The 27595-nt window shown below is 34.9% G+C and overlaps 1 protein-coding gene and 1 long non-coding RNA gene across 3 annotated transcripts; both read left to right on the forward strand.

Annotated features, from left to right (window-relative positions):
* The first annotated feature begins 1293 nt into the window (after positions 1–1293).
* Positions 1294–26417, forward strand: LOC123691817. Of its 2 annotated transcripts, XM_045636386.1 has the most exons (9): positions 1294–1597; positions 13021–13085; positions 17363–17584; positions 17980–18164; positions 20376–20510; positions 21817–21958; positions 22923–23027; positions 23389–23515; positions 25541–26417. In XM_045636386.1, exons 2-9 carry the CDS (start codon positions 13021–13023, stop codon positions 25679–25681), a joined length of 1122 nt encoding a protein of 373 aa, XP_045492342.1. In that variant the 5' UTR covers positions 1294–1597; the 3' UTR covers positions 25682–26417. The 2 variants fall into 2 exon arrangements, with proteins under 2 accessions (XP_045492342.1, XP_045492343.1); XM_045636387.1 differs by lacking the exon at positions 13021–13085.
* Positions 7801–9069, forward strand: LOC123691818. Its single transcript, XR_006751455.1, has 3 exons — positions 7801–8107; positions 8366–8513; positions 8670–9069. It is a non-coding gene; the product is annotated as an uncharacterized LOC123691818 (long non-coding RNA).
* Positions 26418–27595: the final 1178 nt, after the last annotated feature.

The raw sequence follows: 27595 nt of genomic DNA on the forward strand, positions 1-27595 counted from the left end.
TATTGACTGCGGCGACCACCCTCGCGTCTATGTTGTACAGTTCCCTTCTGCGGAGCTTGTGGTTTTAGGCGATTTCAATGCCCACCACGTTGAATGGCTTGGGTCGCGTACAACTGACCACGCGGGACGAACTGTACACGATTTCGCTCTAGCCTATGGCCTAACACAGCTGGTCTCATCGCCTACGCGAATACCGGATGTGGAGGGCCATACTCCCTCTCTTCTGGATCTTCTGCTGACCAAACATCCCGAGAACTATCAGGTCTCCGTCGTGGCCCCACTGGGGTCATCAGACCATTGCCTGATACGGAGTATGGTGCCACTTACGGGTTCGAAACAGCAGACACCTGCAGCTCGACGCCGTGTGTGGCACTACAAGGCCTGTTTGCTTCTCCTCGGAGGATCCCAACGCTTGTGCTGAGTCTATCACTGACGTGGTACTGCAGGGTATGGAACTATTTGTGCCATACTCTGTTGTGCCCGTCGGTGGCAAATCCAAGCCTTGGTTTGGATGTTCCTGTAACATGGCGTCTCGCCAGAAACAGGAACTTTGGGCCGGAGCCCCACAGTATCAACTCCTTCCTCTTGACCGCATCCAACGTCGAGCAGCTCGAATTGTCGATGACCGTAGGCTTTCCGATAGGCTCGATCCACTGTCAGTGCGGAGAGACGTTGCGTCTCTCTGTATACTGTACAGAATCTACTATGGGGAGTGCTCTGAGGAATTGTTCCACCTTTTACCAGCCGCACAGTTCCACAACCGGACCTCACACCGTAAAAACCAGTTCCATCTGCACCATCTGGATGGTGTTCCCGAACAACTACGACATTGGGGCCTTCAAGAAAAGAGCGTATTTGTCCATTAAAGGCCGGCAAAGCACCTGTAACACTCCTTGTGTTACAAGTGCTTATGGGCGGTGGTGACCACTTAACATCAGGTGGCCCACCTGCTCCTTTGCTTGCTCTGACATAAAAAAAAAATCAAGTGTAGATTGAGGTTATAAATAAAAAGCATCAACCACAATAGATTTTATATTGTGTCTGTGGTTCCGGGGCCTGAGGTAATAATAATTTACATACGTATAGATTTTAACGCATCTTAATTTCTTTTGAAAAATAAGGTTTAAAAAAGAAAGCTTTGGGACCATTGATCTTTAGCATAAAAATATAATATTTTTCTATAATAAATATGAAATCTACTAATTTGGTAGGTCTTCTTGCTAATGATCACCCTACTCTGAATATATTATTATTCTATCTCTTTTGTATGCATTGGAATGACAAGGGATAGAATATTTTGAGCAAGTTGTGACTTGTCCGCACAAACAAGTTGTTAAGTTTTTTTTTTATTATCATCCCGAGCTCTACTGCTCCAAAGTTTTCGATTCTGTATTTGCGCATCCTCCGTCGGGAATTATTGTGTTGCACAGAGCAAGTAATATAGTATGTGTTGTGTTTTCATTTAAAGTGATATTTGAGTGTTCAGTGTTGGATTTAGTGTTTTGAAATAAATAACCTGATGTATTATTTCAACTCTAGAACTAGCTGTGAAAATAAAATATTATTGTGAATAGGAATTGGAAGACCAAACAATGCGGTAAGTATATGTTTATTAAATAAATAAAATTAAACACAATTATAATTATTGGTACAATACTTCTGCATGTAGGTACTTAGTTTGAACTTTGAATCGATAGTCGATACAAGCTGTGTACGCCTGCAGTTTTTAATATTATCTTTTTAATCATCAGGTTCCATAATTATCCTTGTATTTTTTTGTGTTTAATTAATTAAGATACATAATGATTCTATGTATTTAATTTTTTATTTATGGTAAATAAATGCAAAAATTGCAATGCAAAAATGCATGCAAAAATGTTAAATTTAATATTATCGCTGCATGTCAATCACATGCAAATATGTAATTAACAATAATATGATACCTAAAATAAATTGAATCATCCTATAATTCATATTTTAGTGCTTATAGTACTAATAGTCTATTGAATAAAAAGTTCTAGAGTGCGTGAGTTAGTAACGTAAGATGTTTCTTCGGAAACATGTCAAGAGTCCCTAGGTAATAAACATACTAAAACCCCGGGACACTAGGAGGAGCCCCGGAGTGGGGGGAGGGGGGAAAAGGTCAATTTTTTAATTTTTCGCTTAAATCTCAAAAACGGTACATGTTAGAGAAAAACTTTCAAGGAAAAGTTGAAAGGCCATAAAATTATCTTAAGGACGCTGTCACAAATCTGCGTTACTCAAATTTAGGTATCTAACGTCGCCACGTGGTTCGCGGGAACATCACGCTCACGTAAAAGACGTAAACATAGCGCATTCCATTTTATAGACCATCTTCATACTTGATATTATTTTTTTTTTTTATATTTTTATTGAAATTGATTCCAGAAGATTACTGGGAAATTTAAAAATTCATTTTGTTACTATTATTAGTAGGTACGATCCTTATAAGTATTTTAGTGTATTCAACCAACTTAAAAAAGTGTGACTATTTTACAACAATTTGAATATGAATTGTATTATGGTATACAATATCGAAGCTTTTTAAGAAATGTATAAAATACTTTTTTAAGAATTATTATCATACATAATATTATGTTACCGGCAATATATTAAACCCGGCATTGTATGCAATTCTTAGTAAATGTATGTTATTTCGAGAAACAGTCGGAATGAAATAAATTAAATTCGTCACCACACATTCACATTACCTATATCTTTAAATCTGAACTTTTCCTAAGTAGCAAACACATTTGCAAATGTGGGTGGTTTTTGGGGTAGCTATTAACCAATATGAGGTCAAAACTAAAATCCAAGATGGCGCCGACGAAAATTTGAAATCTTTTCGTCATGGGTGTCATTTTCAAGGAGTTGGAGTAGCTATTAAATAAGTATTAATCAATATGAGGTCAAATCTAAAATCCAAAATGGCGCCGACGACAATTTGACATCATTTCGTCACGGGTGTCATTTTCATGGTTTTTGGGGTAGCTATTAACCAATATGAGGTCAAAACTAAAATCCAAGATGGCGCCGACAAAAATTTTATATATTTTCTTCATGGGTGTCATTTTTATGGTTATTGGGGTAACTATTAACGAATATGAGGTCAAAACTAAAATCCAAGATGGTGCCGACAAAAATTTTATATATTTTCTTCATGGATGTCATTTTCATGGTTATTGGGGTAGCTATTAACCAATATGAGGTCAAAACTAAAATCCAAGATGGCGCCGACGAAAATTTTACATATTTTCGTGATGGGTGTCATTTTCATGGTTATTGGGGTATCTATTAACCAATATGAGGTCAAAACTAAAATCCAAGATGGCGCCGACGAAAATTTTACATCTTTTCGACAATGGTGTCATTTTCATGGTTTTTGGGGTAGCTATTAACCAACATGAGGTCAAAACTAAAATCGAAGATGGTGTCGACGAAACTTTACATCTTTTCGGCATGGGTGTCATTTTCAAAGTTTTTGAGACAGCTATTACCAAATCCCCAATGTAACCGTCGATAATTAGGTATATTTTTCTTACTCCTTTAAAGTAAACTTAAATAAAATAACAAAAACGTTAACAACCACAGTTTTGTAGAAAGTCTTAAAAAAAACAATTTTAAAGAACATTGAAATGCATATTTAGAAATTTAATATAAAACGCAACTCTGTGGCAATAATGTTAATATTCTGACAGATATTATTAACTTTAAATATATTCTTTAAATATATTCGCTAAACTTTATTTAAAAAAAAGTTTATCTAAAACATTTAAACAAAGAGAATAAAATAAAAAAGAACGTGTGTGCCGAGAAAACGTGTCAGGAGTGAAACTTCTTGGGCGAGATTCATAGATACCAAAATCACCGCCTTGCTCCATAACGCGACAGTATTTCCATGACGCCATCTTGAAATTGAACACCCATGATGAAAAGATGTCAAATTTTTCGTCGGCGCCATCTTGGATTTTAGTTTTGACTTCAAATTGGTTAATAGCTACCCCAAAAACCATGAAAATGACACCCATGACGAAAAGATGTAAAATTTTTGTCGGCGCCATCTTGGATTATAGTTTTGACCTCATATTCGTTAATAGCTACCCCAAAAACCATGAAAATGACACCCATGACGAAAAGATGTAAAATTTTCGTCGGCGCCATCTTGGATTTCAGTTTTGACCTCATATTGGTTAATAGCTACCCCAAAAACCATGAAAATGACACCCATCACGAAAAATGTCAAATTTTCGTCAGCGCCATCTTGGATTATAGTTTTGACCTCATATTCGTTAATAGCTATCCCAAAAACCATGAAAATGACACCCATGATGAAAAGATGTCAAATTTTTCGTCGGCGCCATCTTGGATTTTAGTTTTGACTTCAAATTGGTTAATAGCTACCCCAAAAACCATGAAAATGACACCCATGACGAAAAGATGTAAAATTTTTGTCGGCGCCATCTTGGATTATAGTTTTGACCTCATATTCGTTAATAGCTACCCCAAAAACCATGAAAATGACACCCATGACGAAAAGATGTAAAATTTTCGTCGGCGCCATCTTGGATTTCAGTTTTGACCTCATATTGGTTAATAGCTACCCCAAAAACCATGAAAATGACACCCATGACGAAAAGATGTAAAATTTTCGTCGGCGCCATCTTGGATTTCAGTTTTGACCTCATATTGGTTAATAGCTACCCCAAAAACCATGAAAATGACACCCATGACGAAAAGATGTAAAATTTTTGTCGGCGCCATCTTGGATTATAGTTTTGACCTCATATTCGTTAATAGCTACCCCAAAAACCATGAAAATGACACCCATGACGAAAAGATGTAAAATTTTCGTCGGCGCCATCTTGGATTATAGTTTTGACCTCATATTCGTTAATAGCTACCCCAAAAACCATGAAAATGACACCCATGATGAAAAGATGTAAAATTTTCGTCGGCGCCATCTTGGATTTCAGTTTTGACCTCATATTGGTTAATAGCTACCCCAAAAACCATGAAAATGACACCCATGACGAAAAGATGTAAAATTTTTGTCGGCGCCATCTTGGATTATAGTTTTGACCTCATATTCGTTAATAGCTACCCCAAAAACCATGAAAATGACACCTATGACGAAAAGATGTAAAATTTTCGTCGGCGCCATCTTGGATTATAGTTTTGACCTCATATTCGTTAATAGCTACCCCAAAAACCATGAAAATGACACCTATGACGAAAAGATGTAAAATTTTAGTCGGCGCCATCTTGGATTTCAGTTTTGACCTCATATTCGGTAATAGCTACCCCAAAAACTATGAAAATGACACCCATCACGAAAAAAAGCCAAATTTTCGTCGACGCCATCTTGAATTGTTTTACCCCACCAATCTATTCAACAACCCATAAAAAAGAGGATCTCAGGCAAGGTAATTTTAAAAACATAATTTTAAATTACAAATAATTGGAATATGAAACTTAAACAGAACTTTACTCATATAAAGTATCAAATATTTCAAATCACGAAAAAGACAGTGCACGCACAATAATCTTTTTTATTTCGTTTTTATTTTTGGCACGAGGAGCGATACACCCGTCCTTCCAAGAGCGCTTCTGAGCGCGGTCTGACGAACCGCGAGAACAAAATGTATGAAGAAATCGACAAGTATTTTTAATTTAGCTCATTATTGAAATAAAATTTTGATTTAGATTCATAAAAATTACACCATATATAAAGGACTATATATCCCTCAATAAGATATAGTTAAGAAGATAGATTAGGCTCTTAATTTTCCTAAAATGGTACCGGTTTAGACCCCATTTTTTGCATTTTATGCGTTTATTGTGATGGAAAAAACGTATTTCAGCGACAATTTTGTATGACGTCGTACAATTTTTATAAGATGAACGTAGAGCTGAATATATTATCTTTAAATTAAGATATTACTATGTTCTCACGTGTAATTGCTTTAAGTTAAAATGGTACCGAAAAACAGCGTGTTTTTGTAAAAATACGTTATAGCGTCCTTAAGCTAAATACCTACTAAGCTTCCACTGTCTGTCTGTCTCCAGGCTGTAACTCATAAACTGTGATCGCTAGAAAGCTGGAATTTTCACAAGGATGTAATTCCATTGACACTACAGCAACAAATACTAAAAATTTAATATTAAGGGGGGTCCCTATACAATAAACGTAGGTATGTTTTTTTTGTATTTTCCTCAATATACCTATGGTCTACAACAACAAATGTGTTTTCTATTATAGATGATAATACGGAACCCTTCGTGCGCGAGTCCGACTCGCACTTGACCAGTTTTTATTTTGTTCAATATAAGAATAATTAAATATTGACAAAAATTGCCAAAATCCTCAGTAAAATTTCAATTCGCTCGCGGTTTTGCATTATCTACTAAGACCTCACAGATGAGAACAGAATACTGTCTAGATTCTGCGAAAATCTTTGAGTTTGCGGACATAAATTACGTTTTGTTTAAAAGTATATTTAATCATTTCCCACACAAATTATAAGTATTGCAATACTGAACAAGATTGCGTCACACTTAATCGCGCCCGTTCTTGTTCCCTTCAACCTGCGCACGCGGCTAACGACATTTTAATTTTTTTATTTTTCTCCCATTCGCAGTCGTGAGATCCCGTGCTAGGTACGCGCAGGATGACTCATTCGAAATGTTTACCGGCCACCGCAGGCTAGCGGCCGCGGCGAGCCGATAAATAATGGCATCCAAAGCGGACTCTGTACCTTTCTTTGCTTACAAGTTAGGTGTATTATGTAATGTGTATTAATAGATATTTATTTAAGATTTTAAGAAAACCACTTTACTTACCAATTTCAGTGACGGACTAGATATCCGCCTGCTGCTTCGCCCGCGTTTTTAAAGAAAGACCCCTATTAATTCCCGTTCCTGTCGGATTTCCGGGATTAAAATTAACCTGTATGTCTTATTCTGCGTTTTCAGCTACCTACATATCAAATTTCATTATAATCAGTTCAGTAGTTTTTACGTGAAAGAAAACATCCATCCTCATAAACTTTCGCGTTTACATAATAGGTATCGTAGGTAGCGACAAATATCAATTCTTATCTTAGTTTCAGTCCAAGTTTATACTTACATAATTCTGGCATTAACTTTATTTATTACTAGCTGCTCCGCGCGGTTTCACCTCCGTGGCTCCACCCCAGTTGGTCGTAGCGTGATGACACATAGCCTTGACATATAACCTTCCTCGATAAATGGGCTATAGGTATAACAGCGAAAAAATTTTTCAAATCGGACCAGTAGTTCCCGAGATTACCGCGTTCAAACAAACAAACATACAAACAAACAAACAAACTCTTCAGCTTTATAATCTTAATATATATAAATCTCGTGTCACAATGTTTGTCCTCAATGGACTCCTAAACCATTTAACCGATTATAATAAAATTCGCACACCATGTGAGCGTTTTCAAAAAAAAGTGTACCCCTCACTTTTGGCCTGTCCCCTGTGTTTCAAGTCGAATAACGAGTAAAATTTATATGATGGCTAATTATTGTAATGCTTTAAAAGTATTAAATACACCATAATTTGATAAATTCAAACAATAAATTCACGGAAAAATTGCGTACTATTTTTTAAATAATCATTTTTAAAACTAAAGTGTCAATTTTTGGCGTGTCCCCATCCAAGTTCTTCCTAAGCTTCGATGTTAGAGAAGCGATTCTAAAAAGTTTTATACCAGGGTACCATAAGTTTTAGTGTCGTTTAAAAGTAAATTTATTTGCGAATCGTCCCATGTAGTTCATAATTAGGGCCTTATAATCGTTTAAAAGCAATTTGATTTCCAAAAATATCTTAAAAAGTGGTACCGACCGGACATGTCGGGTTTATCACGGCTAATAATGCCACTTACAAATTTTAGATTACTATTTCAATTTTATAAATGGCAAAATTATCGTTTACTTTCACCGTCCGCTATTTTAAAAAAGCTTGTTTTCAAATGCAGTTCGAGTAAAACAGATGTGTTTTGTGAGTGCAACGGCCGTTGAAATTTCTACTGTCTGGTTTGAGACATATTATTACTTGATACAGGTAAGTAATCATCGTTTAAATACTTTCAGAAGATGAGAAATGTATTCATTAATCGTTATTTACATTTGATAATGAGTGTAGGCACATTTTTTCGTCAGAATATAATTTTGACTATAAACTGAGAAGAAAACGTCACGTCAGTTTTGCAACATTTTGCTTCGTGACCTATAGGCTGACCAAAACTGACAGCATAAAGCCAAGTCTAGATTGTCATTGTAATATTCTTCATAATTTTTATAATTTTTTTCATATTTTTAGGTATCACTAATCTCGGGACCAAAAAGGACATGTATAATTTCCAAAAAATGGTATTGCCACATTGCAATGAATGCGTTGGTCAGCAGGTGGTCAGCAGGTATACCCTGAATACATAATAATATGTGATACATGTATGGAAAGTTAAAAGGTGTAGTGTATTTATTTCTTCCTGAAGCTTGAGATTAGTTTTTTTTGTCTTATCATTACCTCATCACCCTTAACTATTACATTCTTCCTACTGTTATAGGAGTTTGCTGGAAGCTTTGCTACTTTAACCACTTATCTTTTTTTCTTTTTTTTTCAGATTGGAAAACATTCTAAGTTCCACAAAGCTCCAAAAACATGGTTATTTTTCAGTTGCAACTGATCTCTATTAAATTTATGAGGAACGGTAAACGGTTCCTAAATTGTGATAAGGTTCCAGTTAATATAATGTTCGTAACTTTTTACATCGTTTTTTTATTCGTATTACTTCGTGTCCTAAGAAGTAGTATTTACCTTAACGGTATCTTATTATTTATTTAGACTTATTGGGTTAACAGTACTTCTAAAGACATCCGTATAACCGGCTAAAGATATTATATCCTATTTATATTTTGCGAAACTCGCCATAACTCTGAGTTTTGCCCTAAAATTGATACTGTGTCAAACTGTGTGTTGATGTACTTTTTTTATGAGACTAAAATAAAATTTTTGTAAACGTATTCTCGGTTTTATTTTAACCATGTAAATTGGATTCAATATAAACCTAGCCTTATAAAAAATGGTCTATCGGTTTTGCGACAGTCCCCCGTTTTGCGACAAGAAAAAATTTAGTTTTTACATTTTTTTATTATAAGGGGCACAAATAATTTGAATTCAATATTTAAAATGGTTTTACTGTTCCGAAATAAAATAATCACTTTGCCGATTTTAATCGAAATGTATAAAGTATCGTAAAAGTAACGGCTACTTTGGCATCAGCTGTGGCAAAACAGAACTTAAAGCTAGTTTAATAGGAATTTTATTAATTTGTCGACTTCAATTTTCTATTTTTAAATAATGTATGTTATAATCTTCGTAACACAATCAAAATATTTTGCGTCTTTCTTCGTAAGCTAATAGTTACATGAGCATTGACGACTGTCGCAAAACTGACACTTTTTTTCACAGTCCCCATTTATTTTGATGATTTCTCGTAAATCAAATTAATCTGCAAGAAATTAAATATAATTTCACTTACTATGATGTATATTTAAAATTTCTAAATAAAAATTTCATTAAAAATGCAACATTTAAAATTTATCCATAAATTCAGTCATGGTACACTTTTTTTTGAAAACGCTCATGTGCAGTTTGATCCAATTTGAGAGATAGGATAGTTTAAATCTCAAATCGTTTTAGAGAAAGCGAGCGAAGCCGCGGCCGGTAAGCTAGTATTAGTATAGATTTGAATAATAACATTTTTCTTGAATATTAAAATTTAGGTAGGTAGGTATCTTTTCGAAGACGGGCGCGGGCGGTGAACCAGTTGCGATTAGGGGCGGTATAGGTACTATTTTCATGGCCTCTTATATTTATATATCAAGTTATCATCTGCCAATATACGTACAGAGAATTAAATAATATAGTTATTATCTAGTTATATTTATTTTGTACTAGCTTACCGCCCGCGGCTTCGCCCGCTTTGTATAAAACCTAATAAATTATATACTAAAACATTCCTCTTGAATCACTCTATCTATTAAAAAAAACAGCATCAAAATCCGTTGCGTAGTTTTAAAAAGGGACATAGGGATAGAGAAAGCGACTTTGTTTTATACTAAGTGTAGGTACCTATTTAGTGATGATATAAAACAGTAACTTATCTCGCGATAATATGTATACCTATTACCTACCAAGATTGGTGTAATCTACAGCTAAGTTACGTACCTATATAGGAAGCTGTAATTTCATTACTTAATATTCTTTAATATCTCGTATTTCGGCCTCCCACAATGTTGACGATTCCAATAATAATATACCTAACTACTAACGTCAAGGTTATTCACTACGCGAGATTTTATGAGTGTACATTTTCATTATAACGTCGGTGAAGTAGGTATCTCTATATATAGCTCTCAATTCTCGAACAATACCTACTCGTAAGGTATTTGCCTTGCCTTCTCCAAATCATTTTATTTCTTAGTTAATTTTTACTTGTAAGTGAGATTTCTATGATTTTTCTGAATATTTTGAGTTATTTAATTTGAAATATTATGTTAATTATAAGATAAAACAGAGGTATTAATTATTACTTAAACATACTTCACATAGCGTATAGGTACCTACCTATAACTAAATATTAATTTTTATCAAATAACTAAGTACCTAATTGTATACAGCATCTAAGTTTTACATATTTACGACCTATACACTTGAACCAGTATTCTGTATTGTTTTATTGTTTAATATACAGATGCAAGATATAATATATTTGGATAAATTTTATAAAAATTATGTATTGATTCTTCTTCACAAAAAACAATCAAAACTGTACCATATTGTACCTACTGACTATAAGGCCGTGTCGGCACTGCGGATATTTTCCGCGCGTATTTTTATCTGCAATTCTGTTAACACGTTGAATACAATGAGAGTCCGCATTGGCGGAATAAAATCCGCGCGGAAAAAAATTCGCTAATTAGAAGTCACAAATCTGTGATTTGGTGCAGATTTTTTCCGCGCGGATATTTTGTGCAGTATGGAGTAGTATGACTATGTTCGCACTGCGGAATAAAATCCGCGGGTTTTGCATGTCAGTCGTGCACTGACAACGCAAAAAAACAAAGCTCAAAGCTGTAAACGGATGAATCCAGTGCTCACGGCTTCTTTTGATACGTCTGTTACGTCCGCGTCGCCGCCGTAGTAGCAAGTAGCAACTAGCAAGTAAATGAAAATTGATCGGTTAACCATTTTAGTTGTTCGTTTTGTACGGCGAACTGCATCGAACTGACAAATTCCGCGCGGAATTCTATCCGCAGTGCGGACACGGCCTAAATCTTGTCAATTTAACCTTAGGTACAGATACCTTCCTTGATCCACTATACAGGGTGTCCCAAGAAGTAGTGATATACAGAAGCTGGGAGGTAGAGGACCTAGAGCTGTGCTAGAGGGCTGTACAAATCGTAGAGGCCAGGCTATATAAAGCAGGCGTCACCGCCAGCCCTGCTTGCGCAGGCCGCAACGACCTATCCATCTTTCAGGGTTTCTTTGCCCTATAGCATGGCCTCCACGGTCGATTCCCCATTGATTTTTCGCCTCGCCTACTCGAGAGAATGCCACAATTTGGACAAATTAACCCGGAAATTAAGAGTAGCAGAAGAATCGATTAAAGTTATTAAAGGGCATTCAGACGTTTTCGGCGATGTCGCACTTGAATTGATCAACAGGGGGGCTATTTTGGAAATTTCTTGTATTTAAAGACCCTTTTAATTGGTTTTACTTGGCATTAATCATCACGTAAATTAAAATTTTGCACTTACCACATTTAGATTTCAATTTTTCGATTGAAGCTTTATGAATAATAAAATAATATTTTCAGGGTTTTTAAAAGTGAAACGGTAATTTTTTTTGTGTGATTTTATTTTTTTTAAGGTCCCTTGAAGTTGTGAACGTCCTGGGTAATTTTATCTATCTTGGCATTTACATAATTGATAATTCTTTTTAAAGTGAAACTTTTATTACATCGTCTCAAACTTTTTGGTCTGTGTAGCGCATGTCGCGTGACGCACGATACATACGATAATTATCGTACAAATACGATAATTTTTAGTTACTTAAATGTCTATAGTGTGAAAAAAAGTTTCACTTTTACCGTGGTTTCATAAAACCACAACATTTTTTTTTATTTCATTCTAAGATCTAACGATCATACTGAATTGGCCTTAGCTTAGCACATTTAAAAAAAAAACAAAGCATCTAAAGCAAAAATTCACGTCACCATTATAAGTATTAATCTCATCGTACTCGTAACTCGGCGATAGGTAGGTATATCACTACTTCTTGGGACACCCTATATATAATAATTATTTTTTTACTAGGTACATAAGTACAACTTAATACTTATAATTTATATGATACCTACATCGTCATTATTTATATAAATTACTAGCTTTCCGCCCGCGGCTTTGCCCGCGTTTTCAAAGAAAAACCCGTTCCCGTAGGATTTCCGGGATAAAACCTATCCTATGTCCTTTCTCGGGTATCAAAATATCTACACACCAAATTTCATGCAAATTGGTTCAGTAGTTAAGGCGTGATTGAGTAACAGACAGACAGAGTTTATGTATGTATGAATTATACCTAAGTCGTTACTATGTTATAACATACATTTATGCGTAAGTAACGAGAAGTAACGTCATAGCAGTCATAGTAACATCGCCTAGCTCTACTGCCTAGCCTAGCTGTTTATTATATGGAAAATTTTTTTTTTTTTCTAAAACAAAAAAGAAAGTGTACTGTAATATTATAAAAATAAAAATTAAAATCAATCCAGGTGATTAGTATCTTGGTCGAAGAATGCCGGGTAAACACAAGTCACCGATTGTTTAGGACAAGTTTTAACTTGCCCTAAAGGCCTGCCTGCAGGTTATTATTCCAGGGATTAGTATTGAAATGTCTTTTGTTTTGATTAGATGGTGTCACAAAAAACACAGAAGATTCAGAAACCAAATCATTTAGCGGCAATAATGGACTTGGGGTATGTATTTTGATAACCTTTTAATAAAGTGTTACCTATAATTTACAATAAATGATAAAAAAATATTACCGATATGAAATTGTGCGGTTAAACTTGAGTATGGAAATTGAAAGTACCAGTAGCTTTTATCTGAACCGATTGCATCACCGACGGTTTTAGTAGATCTCGCATAAAGGACACGTGTGGATTTAGTATAAATTAAAATAGTGCAGTGAATAAGCAGATCGTCGACTCGTCGTGAGGCCTACTCTGACGCATGACCGCTGCATATGCCTCTCTCTCCTGTTTCAATAATCGTTGTTTTGCACACCTCCTTTTAGTTACAAGTCCTGTTTTCTTTGTAGCAAATCGTTCAAGCATACTCGTTTATCGTAAACATGGCCTAATGCAATCACTGTATATTAAAATGTGTATCGTAATTAGAAATGTTAAAAATACCTATAATCTTTACATTGTGATTGTATCGTTTGTGTGTAATGTCCGGCTTGTTTTAAACTAGTAGAATATTCTTACATAGTGTGTAATAATGTGGAAACAAAGGCATTAAAATATTACGTCGGGTGTTACAAGTCCTTAATTTATCAGTAACTAGCTTTCCGCCCGCCGCTTCGCCCGCTTTATCTAAAACCTAATAAATTATATTATACTAAAATCTTCCTCTTGAATCACTCTATCTATTAAAAAAACCGCATCAAAATCCGTTGCGTAGTTTTAAAGATTTAAGCATACAAAGGGACATAGGGACAGAGAAAGCGACTTAGTTTTAGGTATATAGGTACTAGAGGGTACTAGGTACCTAGGTATGTAGTGATGATTTCTAATGCTGCGTTTGCACATTTCTAATTGGAGAAACGGAATATAGATAACTTAAATATGAATAGCATTGTTATAATAAGCTGTACCCGTTGATAGGTATATAATAATAATTGACAGATAAGGAGAATGGTATACAGATCATGCCACTTTATCAATATCGTCCTGCGATGCGTCAGCGCCTCGACCGGTGCGCAAACACCCGAGAACCGAGATCTTATATCATGTGCACAATGCACATATAGAATATTATGTGTATTTTTTTATTTGTTTCGTTTAACAACGACGCACAATACCTAGGTACTTACTTCAATGACGACGTGGCAGAAGGTTATTATGCTGACGCTGAATATTTTATGATAAAACAATCGACATAATATAAATATTATTATTGTAATAAACTTGTTATGATTTGTAACAGGTGTTAACTTAATTAAACCTACCTACTTAATTAAATTTCAGAACAAATTATTCTTATTATACCTATAAGTAATTATAAAAGTAGGGGATGTTTATTTATATCAATTTTAAATGCTACCAAATGGTTGACAAAACGACATAAAATGTAGTTTGAAATGTATGTAGGTATGTAAGTAGGTAACAATATGTAATGAACTCATTTAACGAACCTACCGAAATGATGACTCAAGAGCTTTGTTCTTTTGGGATCACTTCAAGTTTTGATAAATGAAACAAGAAGTAAACTATGGAGTTTGTCGCCAAAATCTTTATCTTTACATTAAAATTTATGAAATAAAGTCATTCATGCTTCCTTAGTGTGACAGTGTGCTAACAGACTACCTACATTATTATTAAGAAATTTTATAATACATATTTAATATTTACCATGATAGACATTTGGAATATCTCCAAATGTCTATGGTAAATATTAAATCTTAAAAATCTCAATCTTAACTCAAACTCAAACTCAAACTCAAACATTCATTTATTCAATTAGACTACTATTTAGTAGCACTTTCGAATCGTCATTACATAATTATTTTAACATTTACCACCGATTCGGAAAGCAGTGATCTATGGAGAAGAATCGGCAAGAAACTCCATAGTTGCTCTTTTAAAATCATGTAAATATTACAATATATGAAACTTATATCTAACTACATAATATATCATAATATGCCAATGAACTGTCTTGTGGTTTTACGCGACAACCCTCCATGGGTTTTTATCGTCCATATATTCCTGAATATTGTAGTACGCTCTCTGAACTAATACATTTTTTATATAAGTTTTAAATTTAGAACTACTAAACTCTTTAATATTGTGAGGAATTCTATTGTAAAAGCGTATACCTTGACCCATAAATGAATTTTTAACTTTAGCTAATCGGAAAAATGGCATTTCAATTCTATTCCTGTTCCTTGTGCCATAATCGTGTCTATCTCCTACTCTTGTGTGTAAGTCGGAGCTTTTGTGTACATGCAAAATATTATTAAATATATACTGTGATGGTACAGTAAGGATACCAGTATTCTTAAAATGATCTCTTAGTGAATCCCGAGCACGTAAATTATATATAGAGCGAATGGCTCTTTTCTGTAAGATAAATATAGTTTCTATATCTGCAGCCCTGCCCCACAGTAGAATTCCATAGGACATAATGCTATGAAAGTAGCTGAAATAAACCAGTCTAGCCGTATCTTCATCGGTGAGTTGCCTTATTTTTCGGACTGCATATGCAGCTGAACTGAGCTTACCTGCAGCGGTGTTGACATGGGCTCCCCACTGTAGTTTCTCGTCCAATGTTAACCCTAGAAATACAGTAGACTCAGTAGGATGCAATACCTCCCCGTTCAAGGTAATATCTCTGTTCAACTTTTTTACGTTAGGAAGTAAAAATTCAACACAAGTGGTTTTTTTGGCATTTAATAATAAATTATTGGCATTAAACCATTCAGATATGTGTAAAAGAGCACTGTTCACTTCGTCAACATTTGGGTCATGCCTATCCACATTAAAAATTAATGAGGTATCATCTGCAAACAGAACTATTTCACACCTATCCTGCAAATAATAGGGAAGATCATTGATATATACCAAGAACAAGAAGGGACCTAAAATTGACCCCTGTGGAACACCAATGTTAATTGACGCACCGCTAGAACGTTCTCCATTAACAACTACAGTCTGTATCCTATCATGCAGGTATGACGCTATGAGGTTCTGTGCTTTTCCTTTAATTCCATAGTGATTAAGTTTACGTAACAAAGTACAATGTTCAACGCAGTCAAATGCCTTGGAGAGGTCACAAAATATCCCCAGAGCATTTTTTGAGTTTTCCCATGCTTTATATATATGTGTTAGAAGTGCAACCCCAGCATCTGTGGTTGAGCGCCCCTTTGTGAAACCAAACTGTTTGGTGTGCAGTAAATCATTAGATGCAAAATGACTACTCAGTTGGTTTAATATTAACTTCTCGAATACCTTACTTAATGTTGGTAAAATAGAGATAGGTCTATAATTGTTACAGTCTTCTTGATCGCCCTTCTTAAATAGAGGTATAACTTTACTAAGCTTTAGTAAATTAGGAAATGTACCATAGTCACAACACTTATTAAATATAAAAGCTAAATTTTTCGCAATATTTTCTATGATATTATTAACTAAATTTACGGACATTCCCCAAAGATCACAAGTATTTTTTAGATTAAGCGTCTTAAAGGCAGTAACAATATCACTAGAAGTTACGTGTCGTAATTCAAATAATGTACTGCACCCCGCAACATGGTCCCTCAAAAAGGTTTCTGCAAGTGCTGAAGACGAATTTAAACTATTAGTAATAGTAACAGGGACACTACTGAAGAATTCTTCAAAAGCAAGCGCAACATCAGCACTTTTGTCAATAACCCTGTCATTATTTACAAGTTTTATAGTATTACTTGATTTGCTTTTACCCATTTCACCATTAATAATAGACCAAACTGTTTTAACTTTATTATCCGATTCGCGTATTTTATCTCTGATATACAATCGCTTCGCAGTAAAACAAACAATTTTAAAAGTTTTTGAGTAATTTCTAACATAACTAAGAAAAGATGGGTCTTTATTATATTGCTTCATACCATATAACTCATAAAGAACGATCCTACACCTATGTATGCTAGGTGTCGCCCATTTACTAAATGGTAAATCCTTGGTAATATTTAAAGATTTAACTTTAAATATTTTTTCAAATTCATTATGAACTAAATTGAAAAGATTTTTAAACATTTCACAAGGATTATTATTACAGGATTGATCATTCAGTACGGGCAGGTTTTTATTAATATTATCTCTAAATTTATTAATGCCTTTTTTACTTATAGGCCTAACATTAATTCTTTTAAATTCAGGTAAGCAATCCCATTCAAAAACTACTTTCTGGCCACAGTGATCCGAAGTGAGTGTATTGAGAATATTTTTCTCTAAACAGAAGAAAATAACAAATGAATAATTTCTTTCAGGGCCTTGGTAGCCTGTCTGGTAACGTCGTCCTTGTGCAGGACAGCGCTCGCCCAGCCGATCGAGTGCGATAGCGACGATCAATGTGAAAAAGGTTTCTACTGCGTCACCGAGGCCTTCGCTTGCAGGAAATGTCTCAGCTGTGATCAACTGAAACGGGATCCGCCGCTCGGCTCACCGCCTTGCATCAAGTCTGTAGCACAGTGTGGATCTTGCTTTAAAGGGTAAGTTACATTTTACAATACATCTTTCTATAACATTTTATATTCCAATTTTCAACATATTGGCCATGTATGGATTATGATTTATGCACCTGCTTGCCAATCTCGTGCTGATTTTACTGCGTTTCTTATGCTATCAATATGTTTTTTACTATAAAAAACAATTAAGGCTTGTAGATAATTATAACTGAATGTAAAGTATGCATTATATTGATAACATTTAAGTACAAATATAAATTACGGATAAGCTACAACACAAATTCCGTATCCTCATTATCAACTCGTTAAATAATCAGTGCAACAATGCATGCATTCTCATTTTAATTACAGCGTAAACAAACGATGAGTCAATGCATTATCTCTGTATCGCAAATGAGCACAATATTGTATGTTTGCAGGTTGGTAGCGGATTTGCGGGGGGATGTGAACTCGGCCTGCGTGTTGCCGGACTCCCGCGGGCATGATGCGTTGCCGGCCTATGTGTGGGTGGCCGTCAGCTTCGGCTTAATTGTCTTTGTCGTCCTTGCTGTACTCCTCGTGGTCTACGTCTTCCGGAATATGTACACCTTCAGAATATTGGCCTGTAAGTACACACTTACGCTCAATTGGCAATGACCCTTTTGTAAAAACCAGTGACCTACTTAGTTGCGGTTAAAGTTAAAAAAAGATGTTTTATTGTTAACGATGAGTAATGTGATGGTATGTGGTTAAATGTGTATTAGTAAAAATGTGGTTAATTAATTAGGTACGAAGGTACCAATGATTTTAATTAACAATTGTTATTTTCAATGATATGACGAGGAAATTATATATAAAAGGTATTAAACGGTTAAAAATTTAGCAGGTATTACATTTTAATATTGTGTTCAGGCTGTTTGGAATCTTTTTTTTGGTATCTGCATATTTCAGGCATTTTTATATCAGACTGTGTAAAGTTAAAGAAAAAAAGATCGATCACAAAGCGAGATTCGAACCCGTGTCTTTCGTCTGTATATCATAATTTTATAAATGGGTATCACTAGCGTCCCTTTATTATAGAAACACACACACACATTACGAAATCCAAAAAGAAAAATTTCATACAGCACGATTTCTTCTGAATTATTGCGTACATTTATTTTAACTGTATCTAGGTAATATTATAAAGCTGAAGAGTTTGTTTGTTAGAACGCGCTAATCTCAGGAACTTCTGGTCCGATTTGAAAAATTATTTCGGTGTAAGATAGATTATTTATCGAGGAAGGCTATATTATATCATCACGCTAGGACCAACAGGAGCGGAGCACTGTGGGTAATACCGCACAGCACAGCTAGTATACAGGGTGTAATCGTTAAGTGTGCACAGGCGATTATTCCGTAACTATTACAGATATCAAAAAATTTTAAACTGATATCGAAAGTATTTAACCTAATGAGTAAAATGGCCATAATATATTTTTAAAAATAAAACGAGAAATATCTAAAAATGTTACATTAAACGCTCCCATACATTTTGTATTCATAGCAGATTTTCGAAGTGATGTCCTCATTGTGCAATACAAGCTCTATTTACAGTTTCTAAATGAACTTCCCTTCAAATTTGCGAATTAATTAAAGCAGAAAACCAAAAAAATAAAGAAAAAGCTAAAATCTTTCATATTACATGTACTAGGTTGATCCAAAAGTAATGACAATTGGGTATTTCCTGTGCACATAAAAATATAAAATAAATGTTTTTTGCTTGCTCATGTATTCACTAAGTAATCACAAAAAAATCATATCAACAGGCCACGTTTCCAATTATTTACATTAATTTGAATGTGAACCGTGCGTGCCAGAATGTTTCCCGACGAAAAGAAGAAACAACGATTCGACATGAGGAGGGTAAATTTCTAAATTTTTAATAATATCAGGATAATTTTTTGTCACGTTTTGTGATCATGGACGTTACCCGAGTTCACCATGTTTGTGCTGAAACCAAAAAACAATCAATGTCCTGGATGCGAGCTTCCAAAGTGACGATGAAGAAATTCAAAGTGAAAATCAGTAGGTTAGATTAAAGCGGTAGTTTTTTGGGACGCTGAAGGAATAATTATGGTGGAATATTTTAAAAAGGTAGCCACTTTATTGGGCTCTTACTAAACAGACCAAATTAAAAGATTGCGGTTGGTTAGTAAGGAAAAGAGACATGGCAAACTGCGGACCTGAACGCTGTTTCACCAAGACAACGCACCAGATCACAAAGCGTCAGTTGCGATGGCTGCCATTCAAAAATCGGCATTCCAAATGCTTGAACACCTACCCTATTTTTTAGATCTAGCTACTATTTAATTTTATCTCTTTCCTCGACAAAAGAAACAATTTCTTAGCAATAAATTATTTTAAGACGACAGCGAAGTGATGGCCGCGTGGAGGGGTTTTTGTGGATGAAGTCAAAGTTTTTTTTTTTAAGTTTAGGAAAAAAAATATTGAAGTATATTTTCTAGTTAGAAGACTATCTAGAGAACTACATAATTATTATAACTGTAATGACCTTGTTTAATATTGATTATCATTACTTTTGGATCAACCCATGTACATGGGATATTCGTATCTCATACTAAATGTATGGGAGGGTTTCAAGTTAATTTTTTAGATATTTCTCGTTTTATTTTTAAAAATTTATTATGGCCATCTTACTCATTAGGTTAAGTACTTTCGATATCAGTTTAAAGTTTTTTGGTATCTGCAATAGTTACGGAATAATCGCTTGTGCACACTTAACGATTACACCCTGTATATAGTATGTATAAATCTCTAAATAATGTTGGTCCAGCGACCCGCACGTCCGTGCAGTCCCCGTACACCGGGAACGGCACGCACGCGAGCGCGCCGGAGCCGCCGCCGCCGTACAACGCGCAGTACACGCCCGTGCGACCGTCTTCACCGCCCGCTGATGCCGCTAACGATGGTATGATCATTCTCTTGTTTGATTTTATTTCTGTTTTCTAAAGTTTCGAGCGTGGTCAGGCTAGTCGTGACCATAATCCTTATAACAATGGTACAGTAGAATCTATATAAGGCATATATCAAGGGAACCGCTAACAAATTCGAGTCCTCGAGTCAACTTATCAAATTTGACTAGAAAGGTTCGCAACTGCACGCTTTCCACCCGCGGTTTCACGTGCGTGGATTTCATGGACATTTTGATAACTCATCATGTTGTGGGTAGAGTAGATATCAAAAGTATCTTACTTGTTAAATTGACGAGTTTAAATTATTTCCGCAAAGTCTTGTTTATATAAAGTTTGGTATGACAAACGGTTCTTAGAAATTCCTTTGCCATGGCACTGCGCCGTTCAAAATTACTGTGAAATTAGTATGGAAATGATAATATGGTTACTCCTGTTATAATATTATTATTATAGTATTAAATGTCCATATAACATACAATATTATATTCAAACAAAGAACTTTTTATTTCGCAACAATATCTAATGTGTTCGTAGGAAGTAAGGATCATTGATTGACTGAATCTTATCTCAAAATGAACGACCTTGCGGTTTTCCTCGGAGCATAGCCTTTACAGGATAATAAACTGATTATTGTTGTTGGAATGAAAGTGAATCATGTCGCAGTTTGGAGCTGCATAATTTACATTTTAATGCACCCAAACAAGTTTTGAGGATCGGATGTTGAGTTATAAAAGTAGATATTTTCTTGTAATCCACATTTGCAATGTATTTAATTTATATGTTAAACGGGATGATATACAATACAAATAGTTATTAACTAGGCATACCTAGTTAATAACTATTTATATTTGTATTGTAAATAATATAACTATTATACTGGCATACGCTCCCCACAACTACACACATTGTCCATTTTATATGAACTGTCTGCTATATATATTTATTTCCACTTTCCACACATTAGCAAGTGAATTTCGATAAGAATCAGCCATCGTTCATAATATCGCTTACAAATAGAAACAGGCATTCATACAATTTATTTTAGCACACAGTAGGTAAATAAAAAGGTAAATACTGATTTAGTTTATTTATTACTAGCTTACCGCCCGCGGCTTCGCCCGCGTTGTCTAAAACCTAATAAATTTTATACTAAAACCTCCTCTTGAATCACTCTATCAGCTATCTATTAAAAAAAACCGCATCAAAATCCGTTGCGTAATTTTAAAGATTTAAGCATACAAAGGGACATAGGGACAGAGAAAGCGACTTTGTTTTATACTATGTCGTGATATTGTTGTTCAGAGTCGTGGAGCTTCGTGAAGCGGGCGCCAGCTAACGGGGGCGGTGGGCGCGGGGAACGCGAGTCGGCGGGCAGCCAGGCGGCGCGTGTGTTCAACAATCCGAGCTACGTGCGCGGACCGCATCTGAATAACTTGCCGCCTAGGTATGTATTCGTTTTTAACCGACTTAAAAAAAAAGGAGGCCGGTATTTTTTTTATGTATGTACACCGATTACTCCGAGGTCTCTGAACCGATTTACGTGATTCTTTTTTTGTTCGATGCGGGATGGTGTCGAATTGGTCCCATAAAACTTTTATTCGGATAGGCCCAGTAGTTAGTTTTTTTTTTATTTTATGAATATTTTTGTCTGTGTTTGTAAATGTTGCAAGTGCAAGTTTGAAGTCGGTTGTTTTTAACGCAGTTATATTATTACTTATTATTCTTATTTGGCAACTTTTTGAAGTAAAACTTCTTATGCGACTTCTAACAATTTTAACGATACTGGGAAGGAGGAATAGACACAGCGAGGGTTAATGCGTTCATTTCCACATTACCAAGTTTCACTTCTTCCATTTTATTTTATACCGCAAGCTCTAGGTGGCTATTGATTTTCATATGTTTAGTTTGGAAAATTTGTATTGAGATGTTCGAATGGAGAAGGTTGGTTATTTTCTATAATATTATCTACTACTTGATTATTTCTAGGGGTAGTGTATATGTATAGATAAATAATTATATAAATATAATTGTTATTGAACTCAATTGGAATAGCTATAAATGAATATCAATGAAAATTATTGAAGTCAGTCTAAAAAGTGACATCATGACATGCCTTAGGCTCCGTGCAGACAGAGAGCGTTCTGCGTTCCGCGTTCTGCGTTCTGCGTTCCGCGTTCTTTGTGATGCGAAGGATCTATAGCGCAGCGCCGCGGTCTGACTGCGTTCCGTGTGCGCCGGCGCTATAGATCCTTCGCATCGCGGAACGCAGAACGCTCTCTGTCTGCACGGAGCCTTATGCTACTAAGTCATCTTTTCTGACATTCTATCTTATCTAATATTCTTAGACTTATCTATTATATTAAAATGAAACATTAAAATAAAATTATAAATTATTTTCCACACTATAGCTACGACACCGGTGCGGGTGAGAGTGAGGAAGAGCGAGGGGGTGTACACGATGAAGACACTATGGAGAGCATGTGGACGCCCGAACCGGACACGCATGCGTACACGTGAGTATTTTGTGTATAAATAAATTGAATATGGAGATAAATGAGGTTCAAAAAATGTTATATAGGTGTTTCTTTTACTAAGGTATAGATTTTTTGGTAGCCTTTGCGGTGATTTTATTAATTTATTCTCATAAGAATTTAATGCACGCACTGTCTGTCTAATGCATTATTTGGATTCTTTTTTACTTAAATGTAAATTAGTATTGTAAGTTGCACAAATTATTATAATTTGGTTACCCTTTATAAACACTACAAAACAAAATCGCGTGTCTCCAGTGAATACTATTTAAAACTATAGCACATGTAAAACTTGTCTATTTCACGTATTCAACAAATCATTTACACTTATTTTATGTTGCAGGCCAGTATCAGGCGCAGAAAATGGTAACACAGGTGTGAGCAACACAAGCGCAGAGCTATCAAATCTCCTCGCTGCCGCACGGTCTACCGCTCTGCTGCGCACACCGCACTGCGCGCCCGCGGCACAGGTAATCATTCGCCTAGCCGTTTCATTAAATTCCTGGTGTCAGTCAGGCGGTTAATTGAATGATCCTGTTTTGTAACGGGTGTTGGCTGTAAATGACGTTGATTTAACTAAAAGGCTGCTATATGTATATGTCGCGGCCATATCGTAGATTTGCTCATTTCATGAAATGATTGATCATTTCACGAAATGGTCGCATTTCATGATGTGGCCAACATAGTTTGACCAGATCGTTGAATCGTCAACGTTTCACGATTTTGTCATCCACATTTGGCCAGATCGAATAAAATATAGGGAGTCGTATAAAATATAATGTAATTAAACGAATTATGAAGTTTTTAACTGCGAACAGAGGCGGCTCGCCCTAAGGAGCGCTGGTGCAGTGAACTCCCATAAATAATTATAATAAAATCATACTCCATAATTTCATTATTAATATTAATTATTACTATTTAAAATCAATCGTAATCGTAAAAAATACTGGCCATACCAATGAATATATCCATCATTCCATACACCTGTAGGTATAATACTGTATTATAAAACGCGCGTAGCGGAGCGCTCACGATTGCGCTCCAATGAAAAAATATTTAGTACATTTTCTAATATGAAATCCAATAGGAGTGAAAGAGATAGTTTTGTCAGAGTCCTGCGCGTGAAACAGAAGATTTTCTATGAAAAAATAGCAAAATTCGGAGCGCCGCTCCCGCAAACGTTGCCGGTTCGTTTTTACCGCGCGCCCGGGTGCCCGTACACAAGACAGAGATTGCGCGACGTTGCCACTCCTATATAAACAAACACTCTAGTCAACTTGATTGCACGCGCGCGAATAAGTATACATTCGGGAATTTTCTAATTAAAATCATAAGATACGTGTTGACTGTTGAAATAGCCTGTAGTTATCAGTATTACTTGTGAGTGTTAAAATGGACAATTATAATGTGGCGTTCATTAAAAAGTGTGTTAAAACGTTACAAATTCGGCTTGAATTGAAAGCTAAGGGACCGCCACGGCCTGAATTTGACCTTACGCAAAAATGTACGACAAAAACGAAAACATATACGCGTGTATTTAAATCCGAACAATATGTGAAAACACCGTGGTTGTGATGAACATGAAAGCAACAAAATATTTTGTTTTCCGTGTCTTTTATTTGAAGCGGGCGCGGCCGGCGGAGGTGAGAGTGCTTGGACTGAAACGGGCGTTGACGACTTAGCTCATCTTTCAATCAAGATGAAAAAACATTCACAATCTCGGTAGGTACCATTTGTTGAATGAACTGCAATTGGCGTCTATCGAACGACAAGACATTCGTAAAGCATTAGATTCCGCGTACCGAAAGACAATACGCGAGTTCAATGACCGTGTCGATGAAAACAGACATATTTTACGAAGGTTAATAGATTGTGTCAAGTTATAGATATTATTGCACACCAAAAAGAAAGACGTATGCATTTCCTCTATAAGTAATTTTTTAATTAAACCATGTAGGTATTTTCAGTGTTTTATTTCAAGTGAACACCCATAAAATTTTGTTACGAGCCGCCTCTGACTGCGAATAATAAAATTTTCGCCAGTGGCCATCTTCACACATAAACACAGCGCTTGCAGTGCCTCTACTAATGTAACTACTTTCAGTATGATCAAATAATTTTGATCATTTCATGAAAAAATTGCGCGTTTAGTTGCCCATATCGAGAAACGATTTCTTATCATTATATCAATGATTAGAAATCGCTCAAACCACATCATGATGTGGCCAATAGACATTCAACCATTTCATGAAATGCGACCATTTCGTGAATTGATCAATCAATTCATGAAATAAGCAAACCTACGATATGGCCACGACATACACTAGTTGATCACATACACTTATACACTTTCATGGATATAATTTTTCTTTCATTAAACCAAATAGTACACTCGAACACACTTCTACTCGATCGATACTTATAAACTCGCTTTCTTTAACTGATATAAATTCTAAGACAATACTTTAAATTAATCTCTATTTTTCCATCAACAGGATTCAAACAACAATAGAAGTGCCGGCGAGACAATGAGCAACGGTGAAACTGGAGGCCCTTCCAACACCGGCCCTTCTTTCATCATCAACGTAGTACAAAACATCAACACAGTTCAACAACAGAATGACGTCACACTTTAACACCTGTGACGTCACGACCTAGTACTGTTGCTTTTAGTATACGATAATCGATTTGCTCAACGCAACTTTGAGATTATAAGCATTTATACCGATGATTGAGGATCGTCCCGCATTTTATTGCGTTTTTTTATAGTAATATTTGGTGCCTTAGCCCTAGGTTATGAGATTCCGCCGAATTATAACATTCTACGTAATTATGTTTACGTACTCTGTTATACCTGTGATTTAGTTTGTTATATTTATTTTTGTTTTCAATCCAGTTTCTAATTCGTTACTTACATAGCGGTAGTTATTAATATTAGATATATTTTATGTGCTATTGAAATAAATAAAGTTTTAGGTAGAAAACAATTTACTGTCATTTTTGCATGTATTTTACTTGTATGTGTAAGTATCTATTGTCTTACATATATTATAAGTTAACGGAAACTACACAAGAATAATATAAGATCTTAAAACGGATAAATATTTTGTTTCATAAAGTACATGTTTGCTTAAGAAATATCAAGTTTTTTTTTCTATTCAATATTAAGTTTGTAAATAAGATACCTTCTCATTAGCAAGTTGGAAATTATGAGACGGTAATACATATTATTATCCAAAGTTAACAGTTTATCAGTTTGACATATTAAAGTAAAAACATTTGAATCAATTTTTTTTAATAGGCCTCAGGCCCCGGAACCACAGACACAATAGAAAATCTATTGTGTCGTGGATCGATCCGCGAGGGCCGCTTGGGGCTCAATGGGTTAAATATTAAGAAAAGAAACAAATAAAGTAGTAAATATATCAAAACAATAAAAGATGACTTATAATAGTAAAAAATATTTTCTAAAATATATTTAAAAAAAAATGAATTAGTCTCAATATCATATTGATGTTTTTAATTTAAAAAGACTAAACAAGGCTGGACCCTGAAATAGTTTTTCATCCTCCAATTAACTACTCTTGAGATTTTGATTAAATGTTCTCTTTACGGAATTGGTATTATTCTAGCCATCTGATTGAAATTTTTTAATAATGTTGGAAATTCGCATATTATGTACCCGCTTATTGCAAACATATGTATAATTATACAGAACATAATAATAACTTTTTCATTCAACACAATAAAAATACTTTTTATGCCTTCGTCCCTTTGGTTGTTTCAATGCTAGAAGCTTAATTTTTATCCGATTTATATACCAATAAGGTTTTTATGTTTAGAATTGCAGTATGTAAGCAGTTTATCTCGGTAATATAAATATTTTAAAATAAGTATAATATGATTTTGAAATTTTAATCGTTTATTAGCATAATATGGTGCTCATTTAAGTATATTTTTATACATATTTTATGGTATTGTGTACTTCATTATTGGTAATGTAAGGTTTGATTATTAATATTGCTCATGTATATTTTACGAAAGGCTTTTATACAAAAAAATTTATTATAACGCAATCATGGACGTATATAAAAAGACGGACGGAGTATCGCCTAAACATTGAGTGAAGCCTAGTAATGGCGGTGACACATCCATGTGTGTGTGCCAGGTTGATTGCCAGATGCAATAAAATACCCCACACTTTAGTATTTTTATTTTTCAATTTGATATACTTTTTATGTGTACTCTAACTATTAGAACCTATGCATAAATACAATTTCTATTTAGCTTTGGCAAATCAACCACTGGACGCGAAACCAAAGGAAAATGTATGAAAACTTGTTCAACCAATATTGGGGGGAGGAGAGGTAATGTCTCCTTAATTATTATTAAATTATATAAAATAAATAAAATGTCAGTTTATAACCAAACAAATAGGAAACATGCTTCATACGATTTCAGTATACATATATGTACTTGTAATTTTCAAATAAACTGTCTTTTATCAGATGTAGTAGACAGTATTAATTGGCTGTGATATTTTTTTAAAA

The sequence above is a fragment of the Colias croceus genome, chromosome 5 (assembly GCF_905220415.1).
Source record: "Colias croceus chromosome 5, ilColCroc2.1".
In the NCBI taxonomy this organism is placed as follows: domain Eukaryota; kingdom Metazoa; phylum Arthropoda; class Insecta; order Lepidoptera; family Pieridae; genus Colias; species Colias croceus.